Source organism: Gossypium hirsutum, chromosome A11, assembly GCF_007990345.1.
Source record: "Gossypium hirsutum isolate 1008001.06 chromosome A11, Gossypium_hirsutum_v2.1, whole genome shotgun sequence".
NCBI lineage: Eukaryota > Viridiplantae > Streptophyta > Magnoliopsida > Malvales > Malvaceae > Gossypium > Gossypium hirsutum.
The window spans coordinates 27,799,201-27,823,980 of record NC_053434.1 but is presented as its reverse complement, the minus strand read 5'-3'; the positions used below and the strand labels follow the sequence as shown (position 1 = coordinate 27,823,980).

The 24,780-nt window shown below is 33.6% G+C and overlaps 1 protein-coding gene across 1 annotated transcript; it reads right to left on the bottom strand.

Moving 5' to 3' along the window:
* Window positions 1-7,603: 7,603 nt before the first annotated feature.
* LOC107888732 (probable NAD(P)H dehydrogenase (quinone) FQR1-like 2) lies at window positions 7,604-9,842 on the bottom strand. Its single transcript, XM_016812920.2, has 2 exons — window positions 9,099-9,842; window positions 7,604-8,136 (listed from the first exon to the last, which is right to left on the bottom strand). The coding sequence occupies exons 1-2, from the start codon at window positions 9,653-9,655 to the stop codon at window positions 7,908-7,910; spliced, it is 786 nt and encodes a 261-aa protein (XP_016668409.1). The 5' UTR covers window positions 9,656-9,842; the 3' UTR covers window positions 7,604-7,907.
* Window positions 9,843-24,780: the final 14,938 nt, after the last annotated feature.

Sequence of the window (24,780 nt, the reverse complement as noted above, 5' to 3'; positions counted from 1 at the left end):
TGAGAAAAGGGTGTGAAGCTTATCTTGCATGTGTATTGAATACCGGGATGTCTGAGTCGAGGCTTGAATTAGTGTCGGTAGCCTGTGAATTCCTGGATGTATTTCCAGAAGAATTGCTTGGGTTGCCTCCGATTAAAAAGGTAGAGTTTGCCATTGATTTGTTGCCTGGGACTGCACCGATCTCAATTGCTCCGTATAGAATGGCTCCGACTGAATTGAAAAAATTAAAGGCTCAGTTGCGAGAGTTAACAGATAAGGGGTTTGTGAGACCGAGTTTCTCTCCCTGGGGTGCTCCCGTATTGTTTGTAAAGGAAAAAGACAGATCTATGAGACTTTGTATTGACTACCAACAGCTCAACAAAGTGACTATAAAGAACAAATATCTGTTGCCAAGAATTGATGATTTGTTCGACCAGTTGAAAGGGGCAACAGTGTTTTCAAAGATAGATTTGAGATCCGGTTACTATCAGTTGAGAGTTAAAGAGTCAGATGTGCCAAAAACCGCTTTCAGAACGAGGTATGGACACTATGAATTTCTTGTGATGCCTTTCGGTTTAACTAATGCTCCGACCATTTTTATGGATTTGATTAACTGAATTTTTCGGCCATATTTGGATAAGTTTGTGGTTGTGTTCATAGATGACATATTGATTTATTCTCGAGATAAGTCCAAGCATGCCGAACACTTGGAACGGTATTACAGATTTTGAGAGAAAAGAAATTGTTCGCTAAATTCAGTAAAGTGAATTTTGGCTCCATGAAGTTGGATTTTTGGGACATCTAGTTTCAGGTGATGGTATTAAGGTTGATTCGAGCAAAGTTTCAGCGATTGTTGATTTGGAACCTCCAAAGAATGTAACCGAGGTTAGAAGCTTTTTAGGTTTACCCGGATATTATCGACACTTTGTTGAGGGATTCTCGATGATTGCCTCTCCTATGACTAAGTTGCTGCAAAAGAGTGTTAAGTTCTATTGGACTGAAAAGTGTCAGCAAAGTTTTGAGAAGTTGAAAGTGCGATTGACAGAAGCACCAGTGTTAGTGCAACCCGAGTCGGGTAAAAAGTTTGTGATCTATAGTGATGCGTCATTAATTAGTCTTGGTTGTGTGTTGATGCAAGAAGGTAAAGTGGTAGCTTATGCCTTGAGACAGTTGAAACCACATGAGAAGAATTACCCGACGCACGATTTGGAATTGGCTGCCATTGTTTTTGCTTTGAAGATTTGGCGTCATTATTTGTACGGTGAGAAATGTTGAATCTTTACTGATCACAAAAGTTTGAAGTATCTAATGAATCAAAGGGATTTGAATTTGCGACAACGAAGATGGCTCGAACTATTTGAAAGATTATGAGCTAATGATTGACTATCATCCGAGGAAAGTGAATATAGTCGCACATGCCTTGAGCAGAAAATACTTAGTTGCTTTGAGAGCAATGAGTACAAGTTTGGCTATGTATGATGATGGTTCGATTTTGGCCGAGTTGAGGGCTAAGCCGTTATTTCTTCAGCAAATTTCTAAAGCTTAGAAGAATGACAGTAATTTGCAAGCCAAGCGAGCTCAATGTGAATCGGGTTGTAACTCAGAATTTCGAATTGGACCAGATGATTGCTTAATGTTCCATGATCGAGTATGCGTATCGAAAAATACTGAATTGATTCAGAAGATTTTATATGAGGCACACAGTGGTAGTTTGTCAATTTATCCTGGCAGCACAAAAATGTATAATGATTTGAAGAAATTATATTAGTGGCCGAGTATGAAAAGAGATATTTCTGAGTTTGTATCAAAGTGTTTGATCTGTCAACAAGTGAAAGCCGAACATCAGGTGCCTTCGGGTTTACTTCAGCCAGTGATGGTTTCCGAGTGGAAATGTGACAAAATCATGATGGATTTTGTGACAGGTTTGCCTCTGACTCCGAAAAAGAAAGATGTCATTTGGGTTGTGGTTGATAGATTGACGAAATCGGCTCACTTTATACCGGTACGTACCGACTACTCACTTGATAAGTTGGCTAAATTGTATATTGCTGAAATTATGAGATTGCACGGAGTACCTATGTCTATTATTTCGAATAGAGACCCAAGATTTACTTCGAGGTTTTGGAAAAAGTTGCAAGAAGCCTTGGGTACGAAATTGAATTTTAGTACTGCGTTTCATCCCCAAACTGACGGTCAATCCGAAAAGGTAATTCAAATTCTTAAAGACATGCTTCGATGTTGTGTTTTAGAATTCGAAGGTAGTTGGGAGAAATACCTACCACTAGTTGAATTTGCTTACAACAACAGTTTTCAGTCGAGTATAAACATGGCACCTTATGAGGCATTGTATGGCCGCAAGTGCCGAACACCTTTGTATTGGACCGAGCTTAGCGAGAAACAGATTCACGGAGTTGATTTGGTTAAGGAAACCGAAGAGAAAGTAAGAGTAATTCGAGATTGTTAGAAAGCTGTTTCCAATAAACAGAAATCATATGCAGATTTGAAAAGAAAAGAAATTGAGTTTCAGGTTAGAGATAAAGTATTTTTGAAAGTGTCCCCATAGAAGAAAGTTCTCAGATTTGGCCGGAAAGGCAAGTTGAGTCCACGTTTTATTGGGTCGTATGAGGTTATTGAAAGAGTAGGGCCAGTGGCATATCGGTTAGCTTTGCCGACAGAGTTGGAAAAGATCCATAATGTGTTTCATGTGTCGATGCTGTGACGTTATCATTCCGATCCTTCACATGTGATTCCTCTAACAGAGATTGAGATTCGACCGGATATGACCTACGATGAAGAACCGATTAAGATTTTGGCTCGGGAAATTAAACAGTTGAGAAATAAAAGTATAGCCTTAGTAAAAGTATTGTGGCAAAGGCATGGAGTAGAGGAGACTATGTGGGAACCAGAGGAAGCCATGAGGAAACAATACCCAAATCTCTTTACCGGTAAGACTTTCGAGACGAAAATCCTTAAAGGGGGGAGAGTTGTAACAACTCGATTTTGGGTCTAGTCGGAACAGTGGTTTCGGGACCACAAATCTGACATAGAAAAATGTGTTTTTATAATATTTTTATGGTCTACATTTTTATGGAATTATTTTGTAAAAATTTCGTTCGAAAATTTTGACGTTTGGGCACTCAATTTAGTCAAAAGGACTAAAATTGTAAAAAGTGCAAAAGTTGAGTTGTACATGTTAGAGGTGTCCAATTGTTATGAAATTTTAAATTGGAGGTCCTTATATGGCAATTAGACCATTGGTTAAGTTGGTGGACAAAAATGGACATGTTTGGGCATGTTTCCAAAGTTTTTCATTAAGGGCATTTTGGTCATTTAGTTATTAAAATGAATTAAAAACAAAATTAAAAGCCAATTTTTGTCCATCTTCAACCCCATGGCTGAATTTCACATGAGGAAGACATAGCTAGGGTTTTTCAAACTTCCAAGCTCGATTTTAAGTCCGTTTTAGCTCCGTTTTTAATGTTCTTTACATTTTTTAGATCCTCATAGCTCGGTTTACCTATTTCTACCAATATTTTGAGCTAAGGTTTATATTTAAAATTTTACCCATGGATTACATGCATGTATTTTGATGTTTTATGGAATAATATGAATGTTTGGAGAGTGATAAACAACTTTTACTAATGATTTTTGTTGAAATTGCATAAAAGGACTAGTTTGTAAAAAAGTGTAAAATGTGTGTAAGTGTGTGATTTAATGCAAATTGTGGACTGATATAGTTATGAAAATGGTTCGACTAAGCCTAAAATACAAGGAAATTGAATAAAAATTATGTCCCAAACCTAGGGGAAAAATTGTAATTTTGTGAAACTTTAGGGGCAAAATTGTAAATTTTGCCATAGGATGTTTTTGGGTTATTGAATAATGTGAGCATTTTAATAAGTCAAATGTGTTATTATAGACCAAGAAAGACGTGGAATCGACCTTGATCAGGGAAAGGAAAAGATTGTGGACTAAGTTGCAAAATTTCTATATTTTGCACCGACGTAAGTTTGTATGTAAATAATATTTCGATCCTTTTTTTATTATCTTTTGTTACTATATGAGATGTGGCTGCCTATAGAATGATCAATTGATGTAAACTACGAATTGGGATTGACTAAGAACGAGTTAGTAAAATGTTGAAAAGTGAAGAATTTCCCGATTGAATCTTCGGAATAGAAGAGATACAAATGATCCGTTGTGAAAACACATGTGTAGTACTAAGTGCAGGCTACTACGTGTATTAGATGGTTAGGTCACGTGTGTAGTACTAAGTGCAGGCTACTACGTGTAGCGGATCGATAGGTCGCATGTGTAGTACAAAGTGCAGGCTACTATGCGTACTCGTTAACCTCGATCACGTGTGTAGTACTAAGTTCAGGCTACTACGTGTACCAGATTGATAGATCGCATGTGTAGTACTAAGTGCAGGCTACTATGCATACCAGAGAGCTTCGGTTACAAGGGTGGTATATGCACAGGTCACCGGGTATCTGTTATTATTCCGATGAGTTCAACGGGAAATTTACTAAGTGAAAATACATATGTACATGACTATTTGATGAATAAGTGTAGGTATATCGATGTGAAAAATTGTGAGCAATGTGCTCGATAGTTGAGTGAATCTTTTGGTAAGATAGAATGGAGTAAGTGAAATTATGTAAAAATGAAATTTTGTAATAAAACAGTTTTGGACAGCAGCAGTTGTGTGACTTTGAAAAATCACCAAAAATGGTAGAAAATGAATTATAGGTTGAATAAGATATTAAATTAAATCTTAATGAATTTATTTTCTCATAAAAGAAACGGTGAAGCAAAAGAATTCCATATTCTGTGATAATTGGATTTTTGTGAGACAGGGTCAGAATGATTTTGGAATCCCCTATTTTGATTTGGGAAAATCATTAAAAATTGTAAAAAAATAATTATGGGTCATAATTTGTATGCTTAAAATCCTTAATGAGTCTATTTTCAAGTGGAATTGACGAGGACAGCATCCGAGATCTGTACCATGAGATAAATAATTTTTAATGAAGAAATATTGGAACTATCGGACAGTGAAACAGGTGTATCTTTAATGAATAAACTGTACTAACTGGCTAAACAAAAAATTATGAAAATTTTATGATATGAATATATGTGAGTCTAGTTTTTGTGAAAATTAGCGGTTCTTAATTTGGAGTCCTGTACCATGAGATAAATAATTTTTAGTGAATAGAGGTCGGAACTGTTGGAAAGTGAAATAGGGGTAACTTTAATGAATAAACTGTACCAATTGAATAAACAAAAAAATTTTAAATTTTTATGGTAAGAATATATGTGAGTCTAGTTTCTTGGAAAATTAACGGATCTTAATTTGAAGTTCCATAGCTCCAGCTATAAATAATTTAGTAACTGTGACTCAAGAAAACAGCTTAACCTGAAAATGAGTAATTGTACAATTATGATTGTTTTACCTTAAGAATCATGTTGACAAATTGTTTATTATTTACATACTTACTTACTAAGCTTTATGCTTACTCTCTTTCCTTTCCTTTGTCTTATAGTGTCACCAAGCCAGCTCAGGGTTCGAAGATCGTTGGGGATCCATTCACACTATCAACACTCTTTTGGTATTTTGGAAACAATATTTTGGATTATGACATGTATAGAGGACTTAGTTATTTTGTTATATGTCATAATTAATTTGGCCTAAAATGTTAGCCTTCAATATTTGATAGCTCATTTTGTATATGACCATTGATATTAATTAATATCGTTCAAGCTATAAGGCATAAGGATGCATGATTAAGTATGAAATTTGAATTGTTTTAATTTGGATATATATATATAAAAACTACATCATGGTTTCGTACGATTGCATGTGTTATGTTCCGGTAATGTCTCGTACCCTGTTCCGGCGTAGAACACGGGTAAGGGGCGTTACATGCTTTGGAAGGCACTCTTGAAAAAATCCCAAGTGATCTGTTCGGGCTAGGCGCCCTGCTCAATAGTCAACCACCACTAGTAAGCCTCATCTCGGAGCAGAGATACAGCACCTATCAGTTTCTGTGCAGGAGTGTAGTCAATGTCATTCATAATATGCTCGATGACCTCTAACCAGTACTCGGCCACTATAGAGGCGAATCTAGTGACACCCCTAAACAACTCAGCACCATTTGGCCGGAGTCATTCAATAACCAACCATCGGCTCCCGAATCCCGAAAAGGTCCCATTGACCATTTTCTAACACACGCAACATAGCCTAGGACAGTACATTATCTCTGACTATAGAGTTTGAGACCCAATCTCAGTAGTAGGAGTACCAACTGTCTCGCTAGTCTCCAGATTGGGCATTCTACCCATAGAGGATAACTCTGTTCAAGCTCATCCTCAACACCAACGAGAACCACGTCCACAACTACCGTGTAAACTCATTACCTCAACTTATCTACAATACCAAAAATTCACAAATCAGTTCAAAATTCTCATCAAATATCTTATTTCACAGTTCATATCACAGTTTTTAACTAAAGCCACAAGTTTAGTTACTACAGTATTTTCTAACTAAATAGCATAACTAAAGCAGAAAACTTACAGGTCCGGCACCAAAGACTCGGTTTTTTATAGCTTAAATTTTCAGAGTTACTCGAATAAATTTTTTGTTCAAAACACTTTTCGACAGCTATGTTTTTCGGAGTTCGAAATTCGCAGAAAAACAAATTTTCGTTATACACCTGATGCCGAATCAACGTAGAAGAAACAAGAATAACTTCGAATCCTAACAATGAACAACCAATGACCAATTCAACAATTAATTCCCAAACAAATGCTCAGAAAGTCGAACAAAATAGAGTTATGTTGAAAGCTTCGACAAAGAAACCCCAATCTCGAAAATTCACACCCTCACCTCTCACAAAACAGCAATATACGGAACTAACGTGTTGAAGAAGTATTACCTTCGGGATCCTCGCCTAAAAAGACAATCAATCGCACACTTAAATAGAGCAAAAGAAGCAAAAATCAATTTTTGGCAATTGACAAACAAGAACAATTAATAACAGAATTTCATCAACACAACTTGCGCAATTATACCTTCAATTGAAAAACAACATACTATGGAACCCTCCCTGACATAACAACAACGAAATTTGACAAAATAGAACAGAAAGATGAGGTAACAGAGAAGAAAGAACGACAGTAGAAGAAGAAGAAAGAAAAAATAATAAAAAGAGAAACATAAAGAAAAAGAAGGAACGGAACTAATCTAATCAACTTAAATTAAACCAATTTTTTTGCGGACCAGCCTAAAAATTTATTCGCCCCACGCTTACGCAAAGGGTGTCGTCGGGAGGGAAGAGATCGAGGCAATGGTAAAGAAAATATTTGATGAAGGGAGAAAAATAAGAGACAGAGTGAAAAGTTGAAACATAGTGCAGAGAAGGCTTGGATGAAGGGTGGATCTTCGTATAATGCACTTGCTGGATTGATGAAATGATGTCTGTTTTTGAATAACTAGAAGACAGAAGCAGAAAAAATCACAAAAATTAGCAAATCTAAATCATTTACAGGGAAAAAAAATCATGCACTTAGAGATTCGCAGACAGGTTGAGTATGCCAATTCATCTCATCTTTATCCACCAGAGACAGACAAATGAAATTTCTTTTATTAAATCAAAGCTTGTGGTGAATTACACAATGGAAATTATACAAACCAAAAATCCCGATGGCCACATATGATACATCTTATTTGATAAGACAAGACACAAGAAGATCAAATCATGTACATCTTTCTCAACTGAATGGAATTGACAAAAAGAAATGGTGAAATAAATACCAATATAAGTGACATCTCTCATGCTGAGAAATGGCAAGACCAAGGACAAATTCAAACACAATTCACCTAATGAACAATCAACAAAGTATGCGACCCTCAAGTGTGGGGAATGTCAAGCTTGACAAAGCCTCTTGACCACACCAGCCATGTACTTTCCCTGATGCTCTGCAAGCCCAAGCTCAGTTTCAGTTGGTTCTCTTGTGCCATCACCTGCATAAACTCCAGCACCGTACGGAGAACCTCCTCGTATGGAATCCATCTTGAACATACCAGCTCCAAAAGTGTAGCCAATAGGAACAAACAGCATTCCATGGTGTGCCAACTGCGTTATTGCCGTCCAACTGAACCAGAGGGAAGCACAAGAAATGCATAAATCTTCTTAAATATTTTACATACTACATTGGTCAAGGACCAAAAAAAAAATCACAGGAAGAGATAATCCTGATGTACAAATTGTATGAAAGCTGATAAGTGATAAATTAGGACAAAAAGCGCCATGAATCCTCTGGAAATGCAGAGAGCATCTTGTATTGATAACAAACCAATAAAGTATAAAATACTGAAACACAAAAGAGAAGGAAAGCAATAACACTATAGAAAGAAACATCCACTCAACATTTTCAAGCCTAAAAGGCTTCTATAGATCAGATTAAATTCTCATGTCAGACAAACTTCATCTTCCAGTGAGCATAAACACCGACATTAAAATCATCTACTTTAAATGGTAAAAACCTAGCCATGAGTAAAACTGGAAGCAATTGTCTTACGTTTTAATCTAAGCTAAGTGTTAAACCGTAGTTGTTTAAAATAAAACCTACAAATTAAAGGATTCAGCATACTTGTAATAGAAAGAACAAAGCCTCTGAAATGCAACCAAAACCATCCAACTTACGCAGATTCAAGATAAATCTTAGCACTTACAAGTAAACATAAATTTATAGGATAAGTTTACTATTATAGCCAACTTGTATCTTCATCTATTTGATTTCATGAGACATCTACCACAACTTGTAACCTCTAAGCTAAACGATAAACACTTTGTTCAACTCTAGATGTCAAACTAGGTAACATGAATCATCTACGAGGTATTTTCCATGATCCAACTTTCTTAGATTTCTCTTGTGAGATAACAAATTCAGGAAAGAACAAAGGTAAAGAGAAGGAAAACGACATTATTGATGAAAATTTCTCTGCTGATGTGGAGGGGTTTGGGGAGCAATGTATTATCTAAAGTAACCAAATTTATGGAAATTGTCTACCATTGCAACAAAAACAGAGAAAGTTAATCAAAATTCCAACTTACGCGGTGGCCTCTTGGCCGCCTCCTTGAGTTCCAGTACTAACAAAGAACCCAGCTGGCTTCCCGGCCAGAGTCTGCTCCTTCCAAAACTGTCCACTGGAATCGAAAAACGCCTTCATCTGAGCCGCCATACACCCAAACCTCGTCGGAAACCCAAACAGAACCCCATCCGCCTGCGCCAATTCCGCCGCTTTAATCTCTGGAACCTCGGGGTTTTTCGACGGCACCTTCATATGGTCCAGCACATCAGCCGGGAGCGTCTCGGGAACCCGATAAAGAACCGCTTCTACCCCTTCCACGCCGTCGACCCCTTTCTTCATCCGCTTGGCCAGTTTCTCCACGTGACCATACATGGAGTAGTAAACAATAAAGATTTTTAAAGTGGCGGTAACTGATTGCGCATTCGTAGGATTCACAGCTACACTGGCAGTTTCGTGAGTTTCTTCATCGGCTTCGATGGGTGCGTTGTTGGTGGCGGTAGTGGCAGTGGCAGTGGCAGAGCCTTCGGCAGAGGAAGGTTGTCTCTTTTTGCTTGGGACACAACCTCCGCCTTTGCCCATGGAGGATTAAGGGAAACTGGGAGTAGACTTATGGGCAAAAATAAAAGCTTGAGGATTAATGAAAAGGCTTAACCTTACTTTCTTTTTGTATTCAAACTCCAAACATAGATGATGAAGAAGATTCGCTGTTTCGCACGCTTTTTTACCAACTTATAAATATAATATCTATTTGGCTTAAACATTCAAATGGTCCCCCAAGTTATTCACTATTATCACTTTCATACCTAAAAAGTTTTAGGATATTACTTGAAATTCACCACTTTTATCATCCCTGCATCTAAGCCGTTTATATTATATGTACACTTATTTTTTATTATTATAAATATAATCTATGACTAATCTAAATTAGTATTCAACCACTCAATTGAGTTATAGTTTAGGGAAGTTTTATGCATTTAGCCTTAAAATGTATTAATATTCTTTTTTGACACAATTAATAATATCGTTTTATTTGGTTAAAATATGTCACAACTCCATGTATTTTTCAAAAATTAGGAATTTAGTCTCTGTATTTATATTTCATGGAATTTAGTCCTTCTACTTTTCAAATTTCAAAATTCATGTCCAACTATTAATATTGTTAAATTTGTTGTTGTGATATTTTTCAAATAAAAAAAATATTCACTTGGTGACCATGTAATTAAAAAAGTGACTTTATAATTAACTTGAATTTAACAAAAAAAGTTAATGGTGTTACTAATTGGACCTAAATTTTAAAATATAAAAAGTAGGGAGATTAAATTCCATAAAATAAAAGTATAATGAATAAATTTCTAATTTTGAAAAGTACAAAGACTTGTGGGGCATTTTAAGCTTTTCAATTTTGCAGAAATTAGGTGAGAAAAATAAATAGTTTTAGTTGTAGATTTAAAGACTTCGTAGTTCGACGCGTGTCTTGAATTTTTTTAAGTATAACGATGTTGTTTAATTTATTAATTTCGACAAATTTTAACTTTATAATAAGTTGGTGTAGGACTTATCCTCCAATCACATCACCATTGACTCGGAGTTGAGTTGAAGCTTTGCTTTTAAATGGTTGGATTTTAATTTTGATTACTTTTTTGTCACGTTAATCAAGATTGAGTGTATCATGTTCATTAAAAAAAAAAGAACAAATGAAATCACCTACTCTTTTGTCTATAAAATATTTTAGGTTAAAATACATCCATATTTCAGTAAATTTAGTCCCGATTTCAAATTTTAGATATAATTATTAATACTATTAAAATTATTTTATTAAATTAAAGTTCATTACAATATCTCTTTTTAATTATATTGCTACTAAATAGGTATTTCTTTTATTTTAAAATTTCACTCCAATGAATTTAAAAAAAAAACTTAACTGTTTAATAATTGGATCTGAATTTTAAAAAAAAGTAAAAAGACTAAATTCCTACAAATAAAAGTACAGAGATTAAATTCTAAATTTATAAAGAACACAGTAACATATGACATATTTTAACAATAAAATTTATCGTTAATTAATGAAAATAAATTATATGAGATTGGTTTAGCTGTTTAATATAAAAATTCACGCATATAAATATATAACAATATCCAACTTTAGTTGTAATTATACTTTTTTGTTAAAATACACCATAAGTCTTGTTCATAAATTTTGAATTACTTTTCAAATTTTAAAAATAGAATTTAATTGTTAATATTATTAAAATTATTTTGTTAAATTCAAGTTCATTACAACATTGTTATTTTAGTTACATGACTATTAAATAAGTTTTTTTTTATTTTAAAATATTACACCAACAAATTTAACGAAAGAATTTTTAAAGGTATTAATAATTGGACCTGAAATTTGAACTTTAAAAAATTGAGTGACTAAATTTTTTAAAACAAAAATACAGGGATTAAATTCTAAATTTGTGAAAAGTTTAAGGATTGATGGAATATTTAATCCAATTTTGTCCATCAACAATCTCAGTTTTCTAAGTTATGATTATAATTAGTGTTGTACGAATAACAATAATCATAAATAACATTAAGTTTCTGTTTTCATACAATCAGAAACAACTTTAGTTAAAGTTGGATATGAAAACCAATATAAGAAAAAGTACAACTTCCCTACGGATTTAATACCAATTGGACATAACCAAACTTGGGTCAAACACAAAAACCTAATATTAGGTCCTATATTTGTAAGGGCTGTGACTTGTGTGATTATTACTAAATAATGCCCCTTCCTTTTATGAGAGAACTTCACCCAACCCTATTGAAGTCTCTTAACCACAGCAGCCCCAGGAAGGTTAACTAGGCAACGGTCCATTGCCCCCCAACAGTAAATTATATCTAAGGTTCAAGTAGTTGGTTGAGGCTTGACTATTGAGACTGCGATTTAAGTCAAGATAATGAGTTGCTCTCTTATTCATATCCATCAACTCTCATCTGCCCATTCTCAATGCAATTAATTTCAGTTTTCCAAAACTTTCCAAAAGTTTTATTCTACAACATAATTAAATTATATATATTTTTAAAACTACAAGCAGTGTTCGAACACAATATACCAACCTAAACTATCATCAATCCATGTATTATTAAGAATTGTTAATCCAATATTTGATCGATGACTAAATTAATCTATTTATCCAACTTAAAATAGAATAGAGAGGGAATAATATGAGTGGTGGAGTGTAGAAAAAAATTGGTTCTAAAATGAGAGAAAGATCCTCTCCTCTCCATCTTTCTCACATGAAAAAGGCCTTAGTAGAACCCGCGTAATGATGTGTGTAGAGTAGTTATAGAGTGAATTGGTGTGATAGGATAGATATTATGTACAATAAAAATATAAAGTATGATGGATGAGACTTTATAGAGTTATTGGTTAAAGTGGAGGTATTGCTTGAGCACTTAAAATCATATCTCATCATGTGCAATTACAATATGTAAGTCTCTAGTTTTAACTTGTGCATATGCCATAAATGAGTTTTGTTCAGTTTTTTGTCTACTATACTTTATAATAGTTTAATTTTGTGTTATAATTTTTCAAATATATTTGTATTTGTAGTATACATTTTTATAATAGTAAAAGAGGTATGGTAAGAAATTTATAAAAATAAAGCCCATGCAATTAGCAAGTGCAGAAATGCTGTGTGTAAAGCATGGGCCATGCCTTGGAAGAGGAATGGGCTTGAGTTCTAAAACAATGGTAACATTATTCCATTAAGCTGAAGCAGACGAGAGTAGGGGTAGAAGTCATAAGGAAAGCCATATATTTAGGAATTGATGGGCTTGAGTTTTAATATCATGGTCAATCTTACTGGAACTAAAAGATAAAGAGTCTACCTGAACGGGCCTTTAAAATTAACAAAAAAGCCCATGTTGTGGATAGGTGATGGGCCGAAGTATTAAAACAATGGTCCATAAACATATGATGCTGCGTTTACAAGTTGTAGGATGCATTTATCAAAAAGTAGAAAGGAAAAAGATTGTTTTTAGGCATACAATCATATGCAATATATATGCTTTATATCATACAGAAGTGAATAACAAGTGGAATGGAATATATAGGAAGTATCAAAAATCACTTAATACCATACCTCTAAGAGAAATGTATGCAAAAGAATAAACAACTTGGTTGTCACAAAATTGGAGAGTAAAGAATGCTATACCAACAATTTAAAAAAAAATTTGAAAATTACATCCATTTGAGCATTTTGTATTATTAATTGCAATCAATTTAAATTTTGAATTTATTTTTCTTTTTAAAAAATTACATAAAAAATTCTAAACAACTTTATAAAAATTATAAAAAATAATTATTTTTTTTAATTTTCTTTACTAGTTTAATTTAAGCCATTAAAAAAAACATGCATTAATCTTATATAGTAAAAAATAATAATAAAACCTCTAGATAAATAAGTGCACTACCTATCTGATTTAAAATACAGATTGTAATAGGCCAATTTTGGCCTGGGCCCGAAAAAGAAAAATAATAACCGAATAAATAAAGCCAAAGAATGTAATCAGTTGAAAACAAGTCAAAAAGGGCCAAATTGAAAGATAATCATTAAATTGGGGCCAAATCAAAAAGATGGAGAAAGCCAAGAAGTTATCAAATTTTGTTGACTTTGTAAAAAGCCAAAAATAAGAAGAAATTATTTTATTTTATTTTATTTTATTAAATTAATTAGGCTATTTTTAGTAAACTCCATGTATATAAATAGGAGTATTTTGTTCTTTGAAATGATCAATTACTTTTGTATTCCTACTTTAATTTGGAATTGGATTATTCTCTTTTTTCCTATTTCTATTTGAATTGAATTATTTTCTTTTCTCTTTCAATTTGACTAGGAATTTTGTCCATTTCATTTCAATTTCTTTGTTTTTTTCTAAATTCGTCCAATTGCTTTTAGCTCTTCCTCTTTTTTATTGTTTTGCAATTAACTTTGGCCCTAAAATTTGTTTTGATTGCATTTTGGTCCTCCTTGAAGCTGTGCGTTTTAGAGGGTGGGGATTATTTTCCTTTTGGTCCCTCCTTATTATTCGCATGTTCAAATTGGTCCATTTCCTTTTATTTATTTTTGATTTGCCCCAAAATTTTGCTTTAAGGTTCGATTTAATCCTTTTTTTTTATTTTTGCTACTAACTAATTTAATATATTATTGCTATTATTATTATGTTTCTATTTATATTTATTTTGTTATTCTAATACTATTATTATTTATCTAATTTTTATTTATCTATTAATATTTCTACTATTATTATATTTCTATTTATTATGTTTCTATTTCTATTTATATACTAATATTATTTTCATTATTATTTTTCTTATATATGTTTTTTTTACTCTTGTAATTAACATTTTATTTATTTATTTATTTATATCGTGTTGTTATTTATTTATTTATATCCTCTTATATGATTTTAGAACTTTTATTTATGACGGGTAACTTTCAACCTCTTTTCTTCAACTAAGTTCATTGGATCCTTCTGCTTCATCCAATTCTTGACTTAATCGAAGCTTGGAGAAAAGGAATCTTGATTTCAATGGGCAAACTGCTTCAATTCCGTAAACTAATGAAAAAGGTGTTGCCTCGGTGAAGGTTCTGGCCAACGATCGATAAGCATAAAGGGTGAAAAATGACTTTCTATACCAATATTTACAAGTCTCGGTCATTATCCCCACGATCTTTTTTTTTTGCTGTCTCTGCTGCACCATTCATTTTGGGGTGATATGGTGTCTAGTCTTAAACAGACTGCGAACTTTTGATATCATACTATTGTGCATTGTTAGATACGATCCTTTCTGACATTCATTGTCGGTACATGATCTTTTCTTTCTTTTTCTTTTTTTTTTACGGAATTTGATGACTATCGACTTTGTAACATTGGCATATGAAGCGACTTTCACCCATTTAGTGACGTAAATATGGCGATGTCTGCTAGAAGCTTTTGACAAGATCAGCCTAATTACATTTATGTCCCACATAGAAAAATCTATAAAGGAATGAAGGAGGCATATGAATCTTGTCTCGATAAATTTGGTATTTACGACATAACTGATGCGATCACCTTTCATGGTGGACCAGCAGTACTCGAACCTTATGATTTGCCTAGCCATTGTAAAACCATTAGGATGTGTTCTTCATACACCCTTATGGACTTCTTCTAAGATTTTCTTAACCTTAACAGCATCCACATGTCTTAGTAGCCTAGGCGTATCCTGATACGATCATGCGAAAACATCTTTGAATTCTTGGAATAACTCAATGACGCCTCGCTTTGCCTCTATGGTGATATAGGCTCCGATCTTCACCTCTTTCTCCTCTCCTAGGCTCGCGAGGTCCATTGACCCTTTGTAAGATAGGATCTATTTTTCTGCTTGTTCTACCATCCTTAACAAATCAGGAGATAGGCTACAATTGTAACACCCCCTACCCGTATCTGTCGCCGGAATAGAGTACGAGGCATTACCGATGAGTACAAAAACACTTACAGATAATTTAAATATATTTTCATAACAACTTGTCTCGATTTCATACTATTTCATATTTAAGCTTTACTCACCAAAGTATTTGAAATATCATCTTTATGCAAATAGCACACATGAGGTACATAATTCCATAGTTAAGAATGAACACATTTATCAAACATATTCCACATTCATATATCAATGTCTTACATTTCCATATATCAATAACCGTTATTTTTCTTGTTTTTCAGATAATTATGTGTAACCATTGATAAGCATGTAATTCACTGTTTCTTCCTGTCAATCACAATTTCAAATGACAAATTCGTGTGAATCAGCTCAACCTCATTAGGTGTTTAAATCCTGTCACTTTGATTCATATACTCATAATTTACTAACATATCTTGTCAAACACAATCTCTGAATGATAAAATCACATAATTGAGCTCAATAATAATAATGATAACATTACTTACATTTCTTTTTCCACATGTTACATTTACGACTTACCAACTTGTCCATCCAAGGAATAGCTTACGGATTTGAGTACATCGTGATCTGAAGCCCGAAATCTAACTGAAGCACATAAGTGCTAAACGGCAGCCCGAAGGCTAACTGAAGCACATAAGTGCTAAACAGAAGCCCGGAGGCTAACTGAAGCTCATCAGAGCTGAGCTGAAACCCCAAAAGGGTTAACTGAAACTCATATGAGTTAACGGAAGCTCGTAAGAGCTAAACGGAAAGCAAACACGAGAATTCGCAACAAATGCTGAATCTCGGTTTACTTGGGTAATTTACCGTCAATTCATCTATTTCACTGAAAGATTGTACTCATTTCCTGCGTTCCGTTCCTCCAAAATTCTCAGTTTAATTTCATAACTTTTGTACATAATTTACTTATTTTCAACAATTAACATACATAAATATTAATCATCATTCATAAAATAATATTGAAATTTAATAATATTAACAAATTGTCACTAAATTTAGTTACATAAACTCACAAGTTCGATTTTTGTATTATAGTGATAATCATAATTTTATAATAAATATTCCAAATAAAATATTATATCGTTTCTAATTCAACACTTATCGATTATAATTGGGCATGTAATCAATTTATACACGATTCATTCATATATTTTTGTATATTTTCCTCCTCCTCCTCTCCATCCACATCCTTAGTATAAACAACACACTTGTAGGTAACATTATCTATAATTTTCACTATCTATTTATGTGAATATTCAAGCTGTCCATCTATGTCATAGTCACTAAATTATTTTTATCTTAAGCTACAGAACTCAAAATTAAGATCCATGAATTTTCCAAGAAACTAGATTCACATATCTTATTACCATAAAATTATCATAATTTTTGGTTGGGCCAATTAATACAGTTTATTCATTGAAGTCTCCCCTGTTCTGCTGTCTGACAGTTCCGACCCTTCTTCACTAAAAATTAATTATCTTCTCGTACAAGATTCTAATGATATCCTCGTTTGTTTATCTTGAAAATAGACTCATTCAGGATTCTAAACATATAAATTTAAGCCTCTAATTATTTTTATCCAATTTTTTATGATTTTCCAAATTCAAAACAGGGGAACCCGAAATCATTCTGACCTTGTCTCACAAAAGTTATTGTATCTCATGATTTAAAATTCCATTGCTTACATAATTTCTTTTATAAGAAACTAGACTCAATAAGATTTAATTTCATATTTTATTCATCCTCTAATTCCATTTCTACAATTTTTGGTGATTTTTCAAAGTTAGACTACTGCTGCTATCCAAAACAGTTTTAGTGCAAAATGTTGATTTCCATTTTGCCCCAAATTTCACAATTCATACAATTCAGTCCTTGCTCAATTAACCCCTCAATTAAGATAATTTTCTCAATTAATACTTTTCTTAAACATTATAAGTTATTTCATAACTATTTAAATTCATAATTTCCACATAAAACTCTAACTTCAAACTCTTTTACAATTAGGTCCCAAACATTCACTTTCTATTCAATTCTTACAATAAAATCAACATATAAACAATTTAAAACTCTAATTCCATGCCAAATCATCATATACTTCCAGCACATATGTATATAAACTTTCAATTTCTTTCATAGAATCAAAAACTAATGAATTCAACAAGTGGACCTAGTTGTAAAAGTTACAAAAACACAAAAATTTCAAGAAATAATCAAGAATTGAACTTAGTTGGAGTAAAAATATGAAAAACCAGCTTAATATAACTCCTCCATGGCATTTTTCTGATGAGAATGCAGAAAAATAAAGAGAAATCTAGATAATTCCACTTTAGTCCTAGCTTTATTAAGTAAATTTTGCAATTTTTCAATTTTTCCCTTAATTTTCCTTATTTTCTTATTGATTTCATGCCCTTGTCGTCTAGCCCAAATAGACCTTGGGTCTATTTTCCTTTTAAAACCTCTTTCTTTTATCAATTAAGTTATTTAATCATTTCCCACAATTTTGTATTTGATACAATTTAGTCCTTTTTGTTCAATTAACTATCAGAACTTTAAAATTTCTTGACGAAACTTTAATACTAACATATTAACACTCCAAAAATATTTATAAAAATATTTATGGCTCGATTTAAAATTATTGAGGTCTCGATACCTCGTTTTCGATTCTAATTATTTTAATATTTATTTTTAGTACACTATTCACTATTTTCAAATTTTTTTTAACTTCACATTTAATTTATACTCACTAAATTAATAATATTTCCTACTCATTTGTCAGATTTAGTGATCTTGAATCACTGTTCCGACACCACTGAAAATTAGACTGTTATAACAATTTCTATCATCTTCAAAGCCTGAGATTCCTCTAGGCACATATCTTGCTCAAAAAGGGGATTCTGGGTCAGTAGCAGTATCGCTCATGTCGTTGATATCTGGAGACCTGTTGTAGGTACAAAGGAATATTCCAAAGAATAAATGAATATAAGAATAATTATTTGTGTAACACCCCTAACCTGAATCAGATCGCCGGATTAAGGCTAAGAAGTATTACCGAACTAAACATTTAAAAATAATTCACATATAAGTACATAATACGTACCTGACCATCATAATGTATCATACATAATCAATAGTAGTTTACCTCGAAATTTCGAATTCATAATCTTACTCGAATCACCAGCGTTAAGCCAGCTAGGTTTAAAACCCGAATCCAGTCACCAGCATAAAGCCTGCGGGACTTTAAGCTCGGATATAATACCAGCACTAAGCTTGCGGGATTTAACCCGGATATATTACCAGCACAAAGCCTGCGGGATTTAACCCGGACCAGCACGAAGCCTGCGGGATTTAACCTGGATATATTACCAGCACGAAGCCTGCGGGACTTAACCCGGATATATATCGAGTGCTAAGCATATTTACTCACATGATAACTCAATTTACATAACATATCACATCACTAAATCAATTTCTTCACTCGAATATAAGCACAAAAAAATACACCTTCAACATAACTTTCGGTTTAATATTCATACACAAGAACACATAACCATTTCACTATCTCAGCTTAACTCCTAATAACCATTCGGTTACATGCCATATACTCAATTTATTTATCAAACAACCTCATTCAAGTAGAGACAATAGATCGCAATTCATCTATCATACTTATCTCATGACATCATCAATTATATAATAAATGTGATTACTCCAAAACTTACCTCGGATATATTTGAACGGTTGCGGAAAGGCTACTCTATTACTTTCTCTTTTCCCTTATCTGATTTTGATCCTCTTTGCTCTTGAGCTTAATTAAAACAAATAGATTTGTTTAATTACTTACTCAACTTTATTTTTTTAATAGTCACATTTGACAATCATATATAACTTCAATATGTATTATATTTTATAAAATATGCCATGACCCGATTTCATGCTTATTTAATCTATATCTAATTCGCATACATAAGCAAAGATTCACATAACTTATCATGCTTCCTTATACATGAATTTAACCATATTCTCGAATGTCTCTATAAGCACAAGGTACATACATAAGGCATATATATATATACCTATATATGACTATCACAATTTAATCATTTACTCATATTTATGCACAACCGCGTATACACATGCATATATATAATGCATGCTTTAATATCATATACTTTTATTTATTTTTCAAATTACACTATAGATCCAAGACATATAGCTAACTCCAAATGTCAACTTATTAAACATTTACCACATTACCAATTGCCATTTATCATCAATGCTGCACACACAAATACATACATACTCATATGCAGAAAATCCGTTTATGTTTAATCTATAACCCATTCGGCCTTAACTACTCAAACTTAGCCTTCATATTTAATTCCATTTTATGACCGAATGTAACAAATTCATATAGGTTTCACCTATGCCAAACAATGACCGAACCATTTAATCATGCTTATAGCCGATTATCATATTAACACGAGACACACAAACATCAATATCCAAGTATGCTAATATATCACACCATCAACTAAATCATACATATAGAAACATAAAATTCATTTGACCTATTATACTTTCATGTGCACATTTTTAACCATGTAGCCAACACCTTAATAAACAATTTAAATACATATCACCTACCAATTCACATCTCTAAAATCCCCGATACAATCATTTTTTTATCATAACCGAATGCCACAAAACAAGGCATCCAAATCTCAAATCACTTTATATAATCCACCCTTAGTACATTCGGCCATAACATAGGCACATATACATTTAACTTGATTTCTTCATGAAAAATAAAGGCTATAACCGAATAGTCTTTAACCATTTAAAACTACAAAGCACAAATTATAACTTCAATTTACAAGCTTATATCAGAAGAATTTCTCCATTATAATTTTCAAAGTATATTCGGCTATAACACAAGCACACTTAATTATTACATTTACAAATTCAAACTTTTTTAAACTTAACATACTTTTATAATTTCAACCAAATGGAGTACTTTTATTAATTCAAAACAAAACATCAAAGTATCATTTCTAAATGAAAAATACTCTCATGACCGATTGCTCCCATAGCTACCAAAATGAAAATTTGCACATGGGTTATGGAGGAACTAAGAAACTATCCTAAAATACACAAGTAATTTCTTTCAAAACACTTCAAACATACCTTAATCAAGACTAGAAAGGAGTAGCCGAATGCTTGTTTCCCTTCCCTTCTCTTCTTAGAATTTTCGACCAAAGAAATAAAAAGATGAACACCTTGTTTTCTTCACTCATTTTCTATTTTTAATAATCATTATTCTATAATATAAAGCCATTTAATTGAAATAATGCTAATAGAAAATACATATATTATATATTAAATAACAACATGGTCGGCCGCTATCTAAAAATGGATAATTTGACATGCAAGTCTATTCTTTTTATAACATGCATTAATAGACCATTATAATTTAACTTATCACATTTCAAAATGCCTCACATAAGTCCTATTTAATAAATTTCACATACAAATGACAAAATCAAAGCATAAAACTTTCACACATGCATTTACACATATAATAAGCATAGAATATAACTGTTAATTATTTTTTTGACTCGGTTTTGTGGTCCCGAAACCACTTTCCGACTAGGGTCAAATTAGAGCTGTCACAATTTGTATGGTATGATCATGAATGAAAAATAAAAGAATACTTGAAAGAAAGTCCAAATAACAAAAGAATCTAAGAATAATTGTTTGTATAAAATAAAAGAATATTTGAAATGATAGCAAAGATGCATTTGAAATAAAGATTTTGGACACAAGCCTATTTCACAAAAGGATTCTTATTGCTTCTAGGCTTAAAGCGACAAGTGTGTTTTGAATATTACTCTAAATTGGCTCTAAGAAATACAAAGATCTCTTCCATAGTCCCATTATTCAAAACACTCTTAAGTACGTAAGGGCAGAAGCTTGGAAAATTCTATTCCTCGGTTCCCTCTTTGATATGTTGTTAATGTTTAGATTCTCTAACATTCCCACCGGGCCTTCAATATCTTCATAAAATTTGATTTCTTTATTGTCCATCATGTCTTGCACCAGAGCCCCGAACTCGATGCATTCTTGAATTTCATGCCCCTCTTCATTATGGAACTCATGCTACATTGGGCGCGGATGAGTCGTCAAACTTCACAATGCCCATTTTAATAAATCTTTCAATTAGCTTTTTGAATGCAGTGCAATTTTCGATTGAATGCCCAATGATTCCAGCATGGTATTCGCACTGAGCATTTGTATCGTACCATTTAGGAAAAGGAGGTTGCATCGGTTCTAGGTAGAAAGGGACACCATGTGTGCATCAAATAGGTTCTGATACAACTCTCCATATGTCATGGGTATAGGTGTGAACTGTAACTTTTCTGCTTGTCTCGGGGGGCATGATGGTTGGTGGTTATTGTCTTCGACTGGCTCACAGTAATCGACTTTGAATGACCCTTGTTGTATGTGCTCATGTTATTCACCTCATTTTCCATCTTTCTTGGGGTTGATCTCTTGGTGCTTTCCCCCGCTTCTATTTTTTCGCACCTTATCTTATTTTCTATCATTTCACCGGACATTACTATGTCCGAGAAACTCTTGGTTGTGCTTCCCAGTACGTGATTAATAAATAGAGCTTCAAAGTATTAATAAAGAACATGGTTGTTCCCTTTTCTAGCAGAGGTGGTTGGACTTGTGTGGCAACTTCCCTCTACCTTTGGGCATACTGCCTGAAGCTCTCGTTTGATTTTTTTCTCCATATTTTGCAAGGTGATTCTGTCAGGTGCCATATCTGTTACGTGGCTATATTGTTTCATGAAGACTTGTGCCAGATTCTTCCATGAATTGATTTGGGCACAGCTCAGTAGACTGTACCATTTGGCCGTTGCCCCGGTCAGACTATCTTGGAAACAATGAATTAATAACTGATCATTATCAATATAGCCTGTCATCATTTGACAAAATATTGTAACGTTATATTTCTCAAACTCTGGGGTCTTAAACTTGGGTGGGAGCACCAGGTCTAGAACCAAGCTCAAGCATTTGACATCAATTCCATAATGGTAATCAGCACTTTCCAATGCATTGAACTTCTTCTCCAGCCATCTGCATCGTTCTTCGAATTATTTTGGGAGCTCCACTCTCGCTCTTTTGACTTCCACCATGTCATCCAAATCAGGGACTATGGGATTAGTTAGGTTATCCCTTGGATTAGAGTTTAAGCCTGCTTGATAGTTAATTGGCATTGAAGCACCAGCCTAAAATTGTTGGTGTCTGATTGTAATGGATGGCCTTCGCGTGTACCTGAGTCTGAGCATTTGTCAAGGTAAAACTAGGAGGGTAGATAGGATCTTCATTGTCATCACCAAAATTGACCATATGACTTTTTTCTTTTCCTTGCCCCCCAGTCAACAACTGGGCCAATTGGTTCATCATGTTCCTTTGGGACTCCAACACCTGTTCCTTCATATCCTGTTGAATCTTTGCCAACTGTTCTTACATCTGTGTTTGCATCTGCTATTGCATTTCCTTTTGCATTTGTTTCAATCTTTCCAATCTTTTATCCATTGTTTTAGTTCTTCTTCGTGTATCGTAAGAATGCGTACTTGGTAGATTTTTGTCGGTTTCCAGATTACTGAAATGATTTTTTTAATCAGTGTCCTTTTATGAAAATCTAATACATGTGATGCAAGGTAATGCAGATGCATGTGATGAATGCAAAAAGAAAGAGAGGCATTGATTCTGAATTCAGTTCTATCAGAACAACTTTTCTAGAAAACAAATCTCTTTACATAAAACGGAAATATATACAGCCTTGCCCTCATACTCTAGGCGAAGGTATCAATCCCTTTCTTCATATTCGAATGTTAAGATCAAATCTCGCGAACTTTCCAATGGATGCCTAGCTCCTTTTTACTTGATGTGGGCTGCGACCTATAGCTTACTCATCCCTAGGAGGCTTGTTAGCTTCTTTAAGAAAGTCGAGACGTTGACAGCTCTTGAATAATATTGGTTGGCTTGAATCCTCGGGCAATGAAGCGAAGTCTTGTATTTCTCCACGGGCTATCACCCTTCTCTCGTTGTGCTTGCTCGGACCATATTCGGTCGGCCATATTGTACTCCACTTTATCAAAAAATCCATTTTCTATGACAAGCTCTCTATTTAGTAACTAAACGTGAATCAACACCTCTTTTCTATGATGATGCAATGCAATGTAATGTAATTATAAAAAAAAATAAAACACGTTAGTGCAGAAGAAATAAAAAACAAATAGAGCACCTATTCGGGTGACCTCTAGGGGTTTGGTGGTTCTACCTAGGGTAGGCTCCTAAAGCTCACTATATGTGGTTTGGTTCTAAAGAAAAGGGTACTCGAACTAGCAGATTCCTCGATCCTTACCCATTATAGGCTCATACGGATCGAGTTCAGTTCAGGGGAATACATTTCCCTATGGCTACACGGAGATGAAAATCTCATGAAGATATAGGTACGGATGTATCCCAAAAGTGATCCACTATCCTACACGGAAGTGAAGACCTCACGAAGGAATAATTTCTCACTCCCACTTAAAAGGATAAGATCGAACGGATATGCAATGCAATATGCGAAAACATTCCAAGACTTGAACTGATAAAGCAAATATCACAAAAAATGATGAATGAAATGCAACGAGAGGATCTTAATTTTAAACCAAATTTCTAATTTTCAACAAAAAGATAGAAAATAATCAATTTGCGGCTTGACTCTCTTATTTGTCCCCAGTGGAGTCACCAAGTTGTTGAAACTATTTTTTTGAAAAACGGGAATCGACTTTTTAAAACGAAAGTCTGGAGTCGCCACCGATCCTTTTTGATGAGGTGTGATCGGGTCACCTCAAAACGTGGTCGTTTTTCAATAAACAGATTGATTTATCAAAACAACGATTTTGGTCTGCGAAAATTGGAAAAACGGGTTTGGGAGTCGATTACGTGCGAGGAAGGGTTATCACCCTCGTCACGCCCAAATTTGGTACCTAATTGATTAATCGGTGTCTTAATGTCGAAATTTGAAAATTTGAAAAAAGTTTAAAATACGATCCTTCTTAGTGTTAATGTTTTTTTAAAGTATTTGGATGAATTAAAACGTATGTGAATGACCGTTTCATCTCAAGGTAAAATGTTATATCCAGTACGT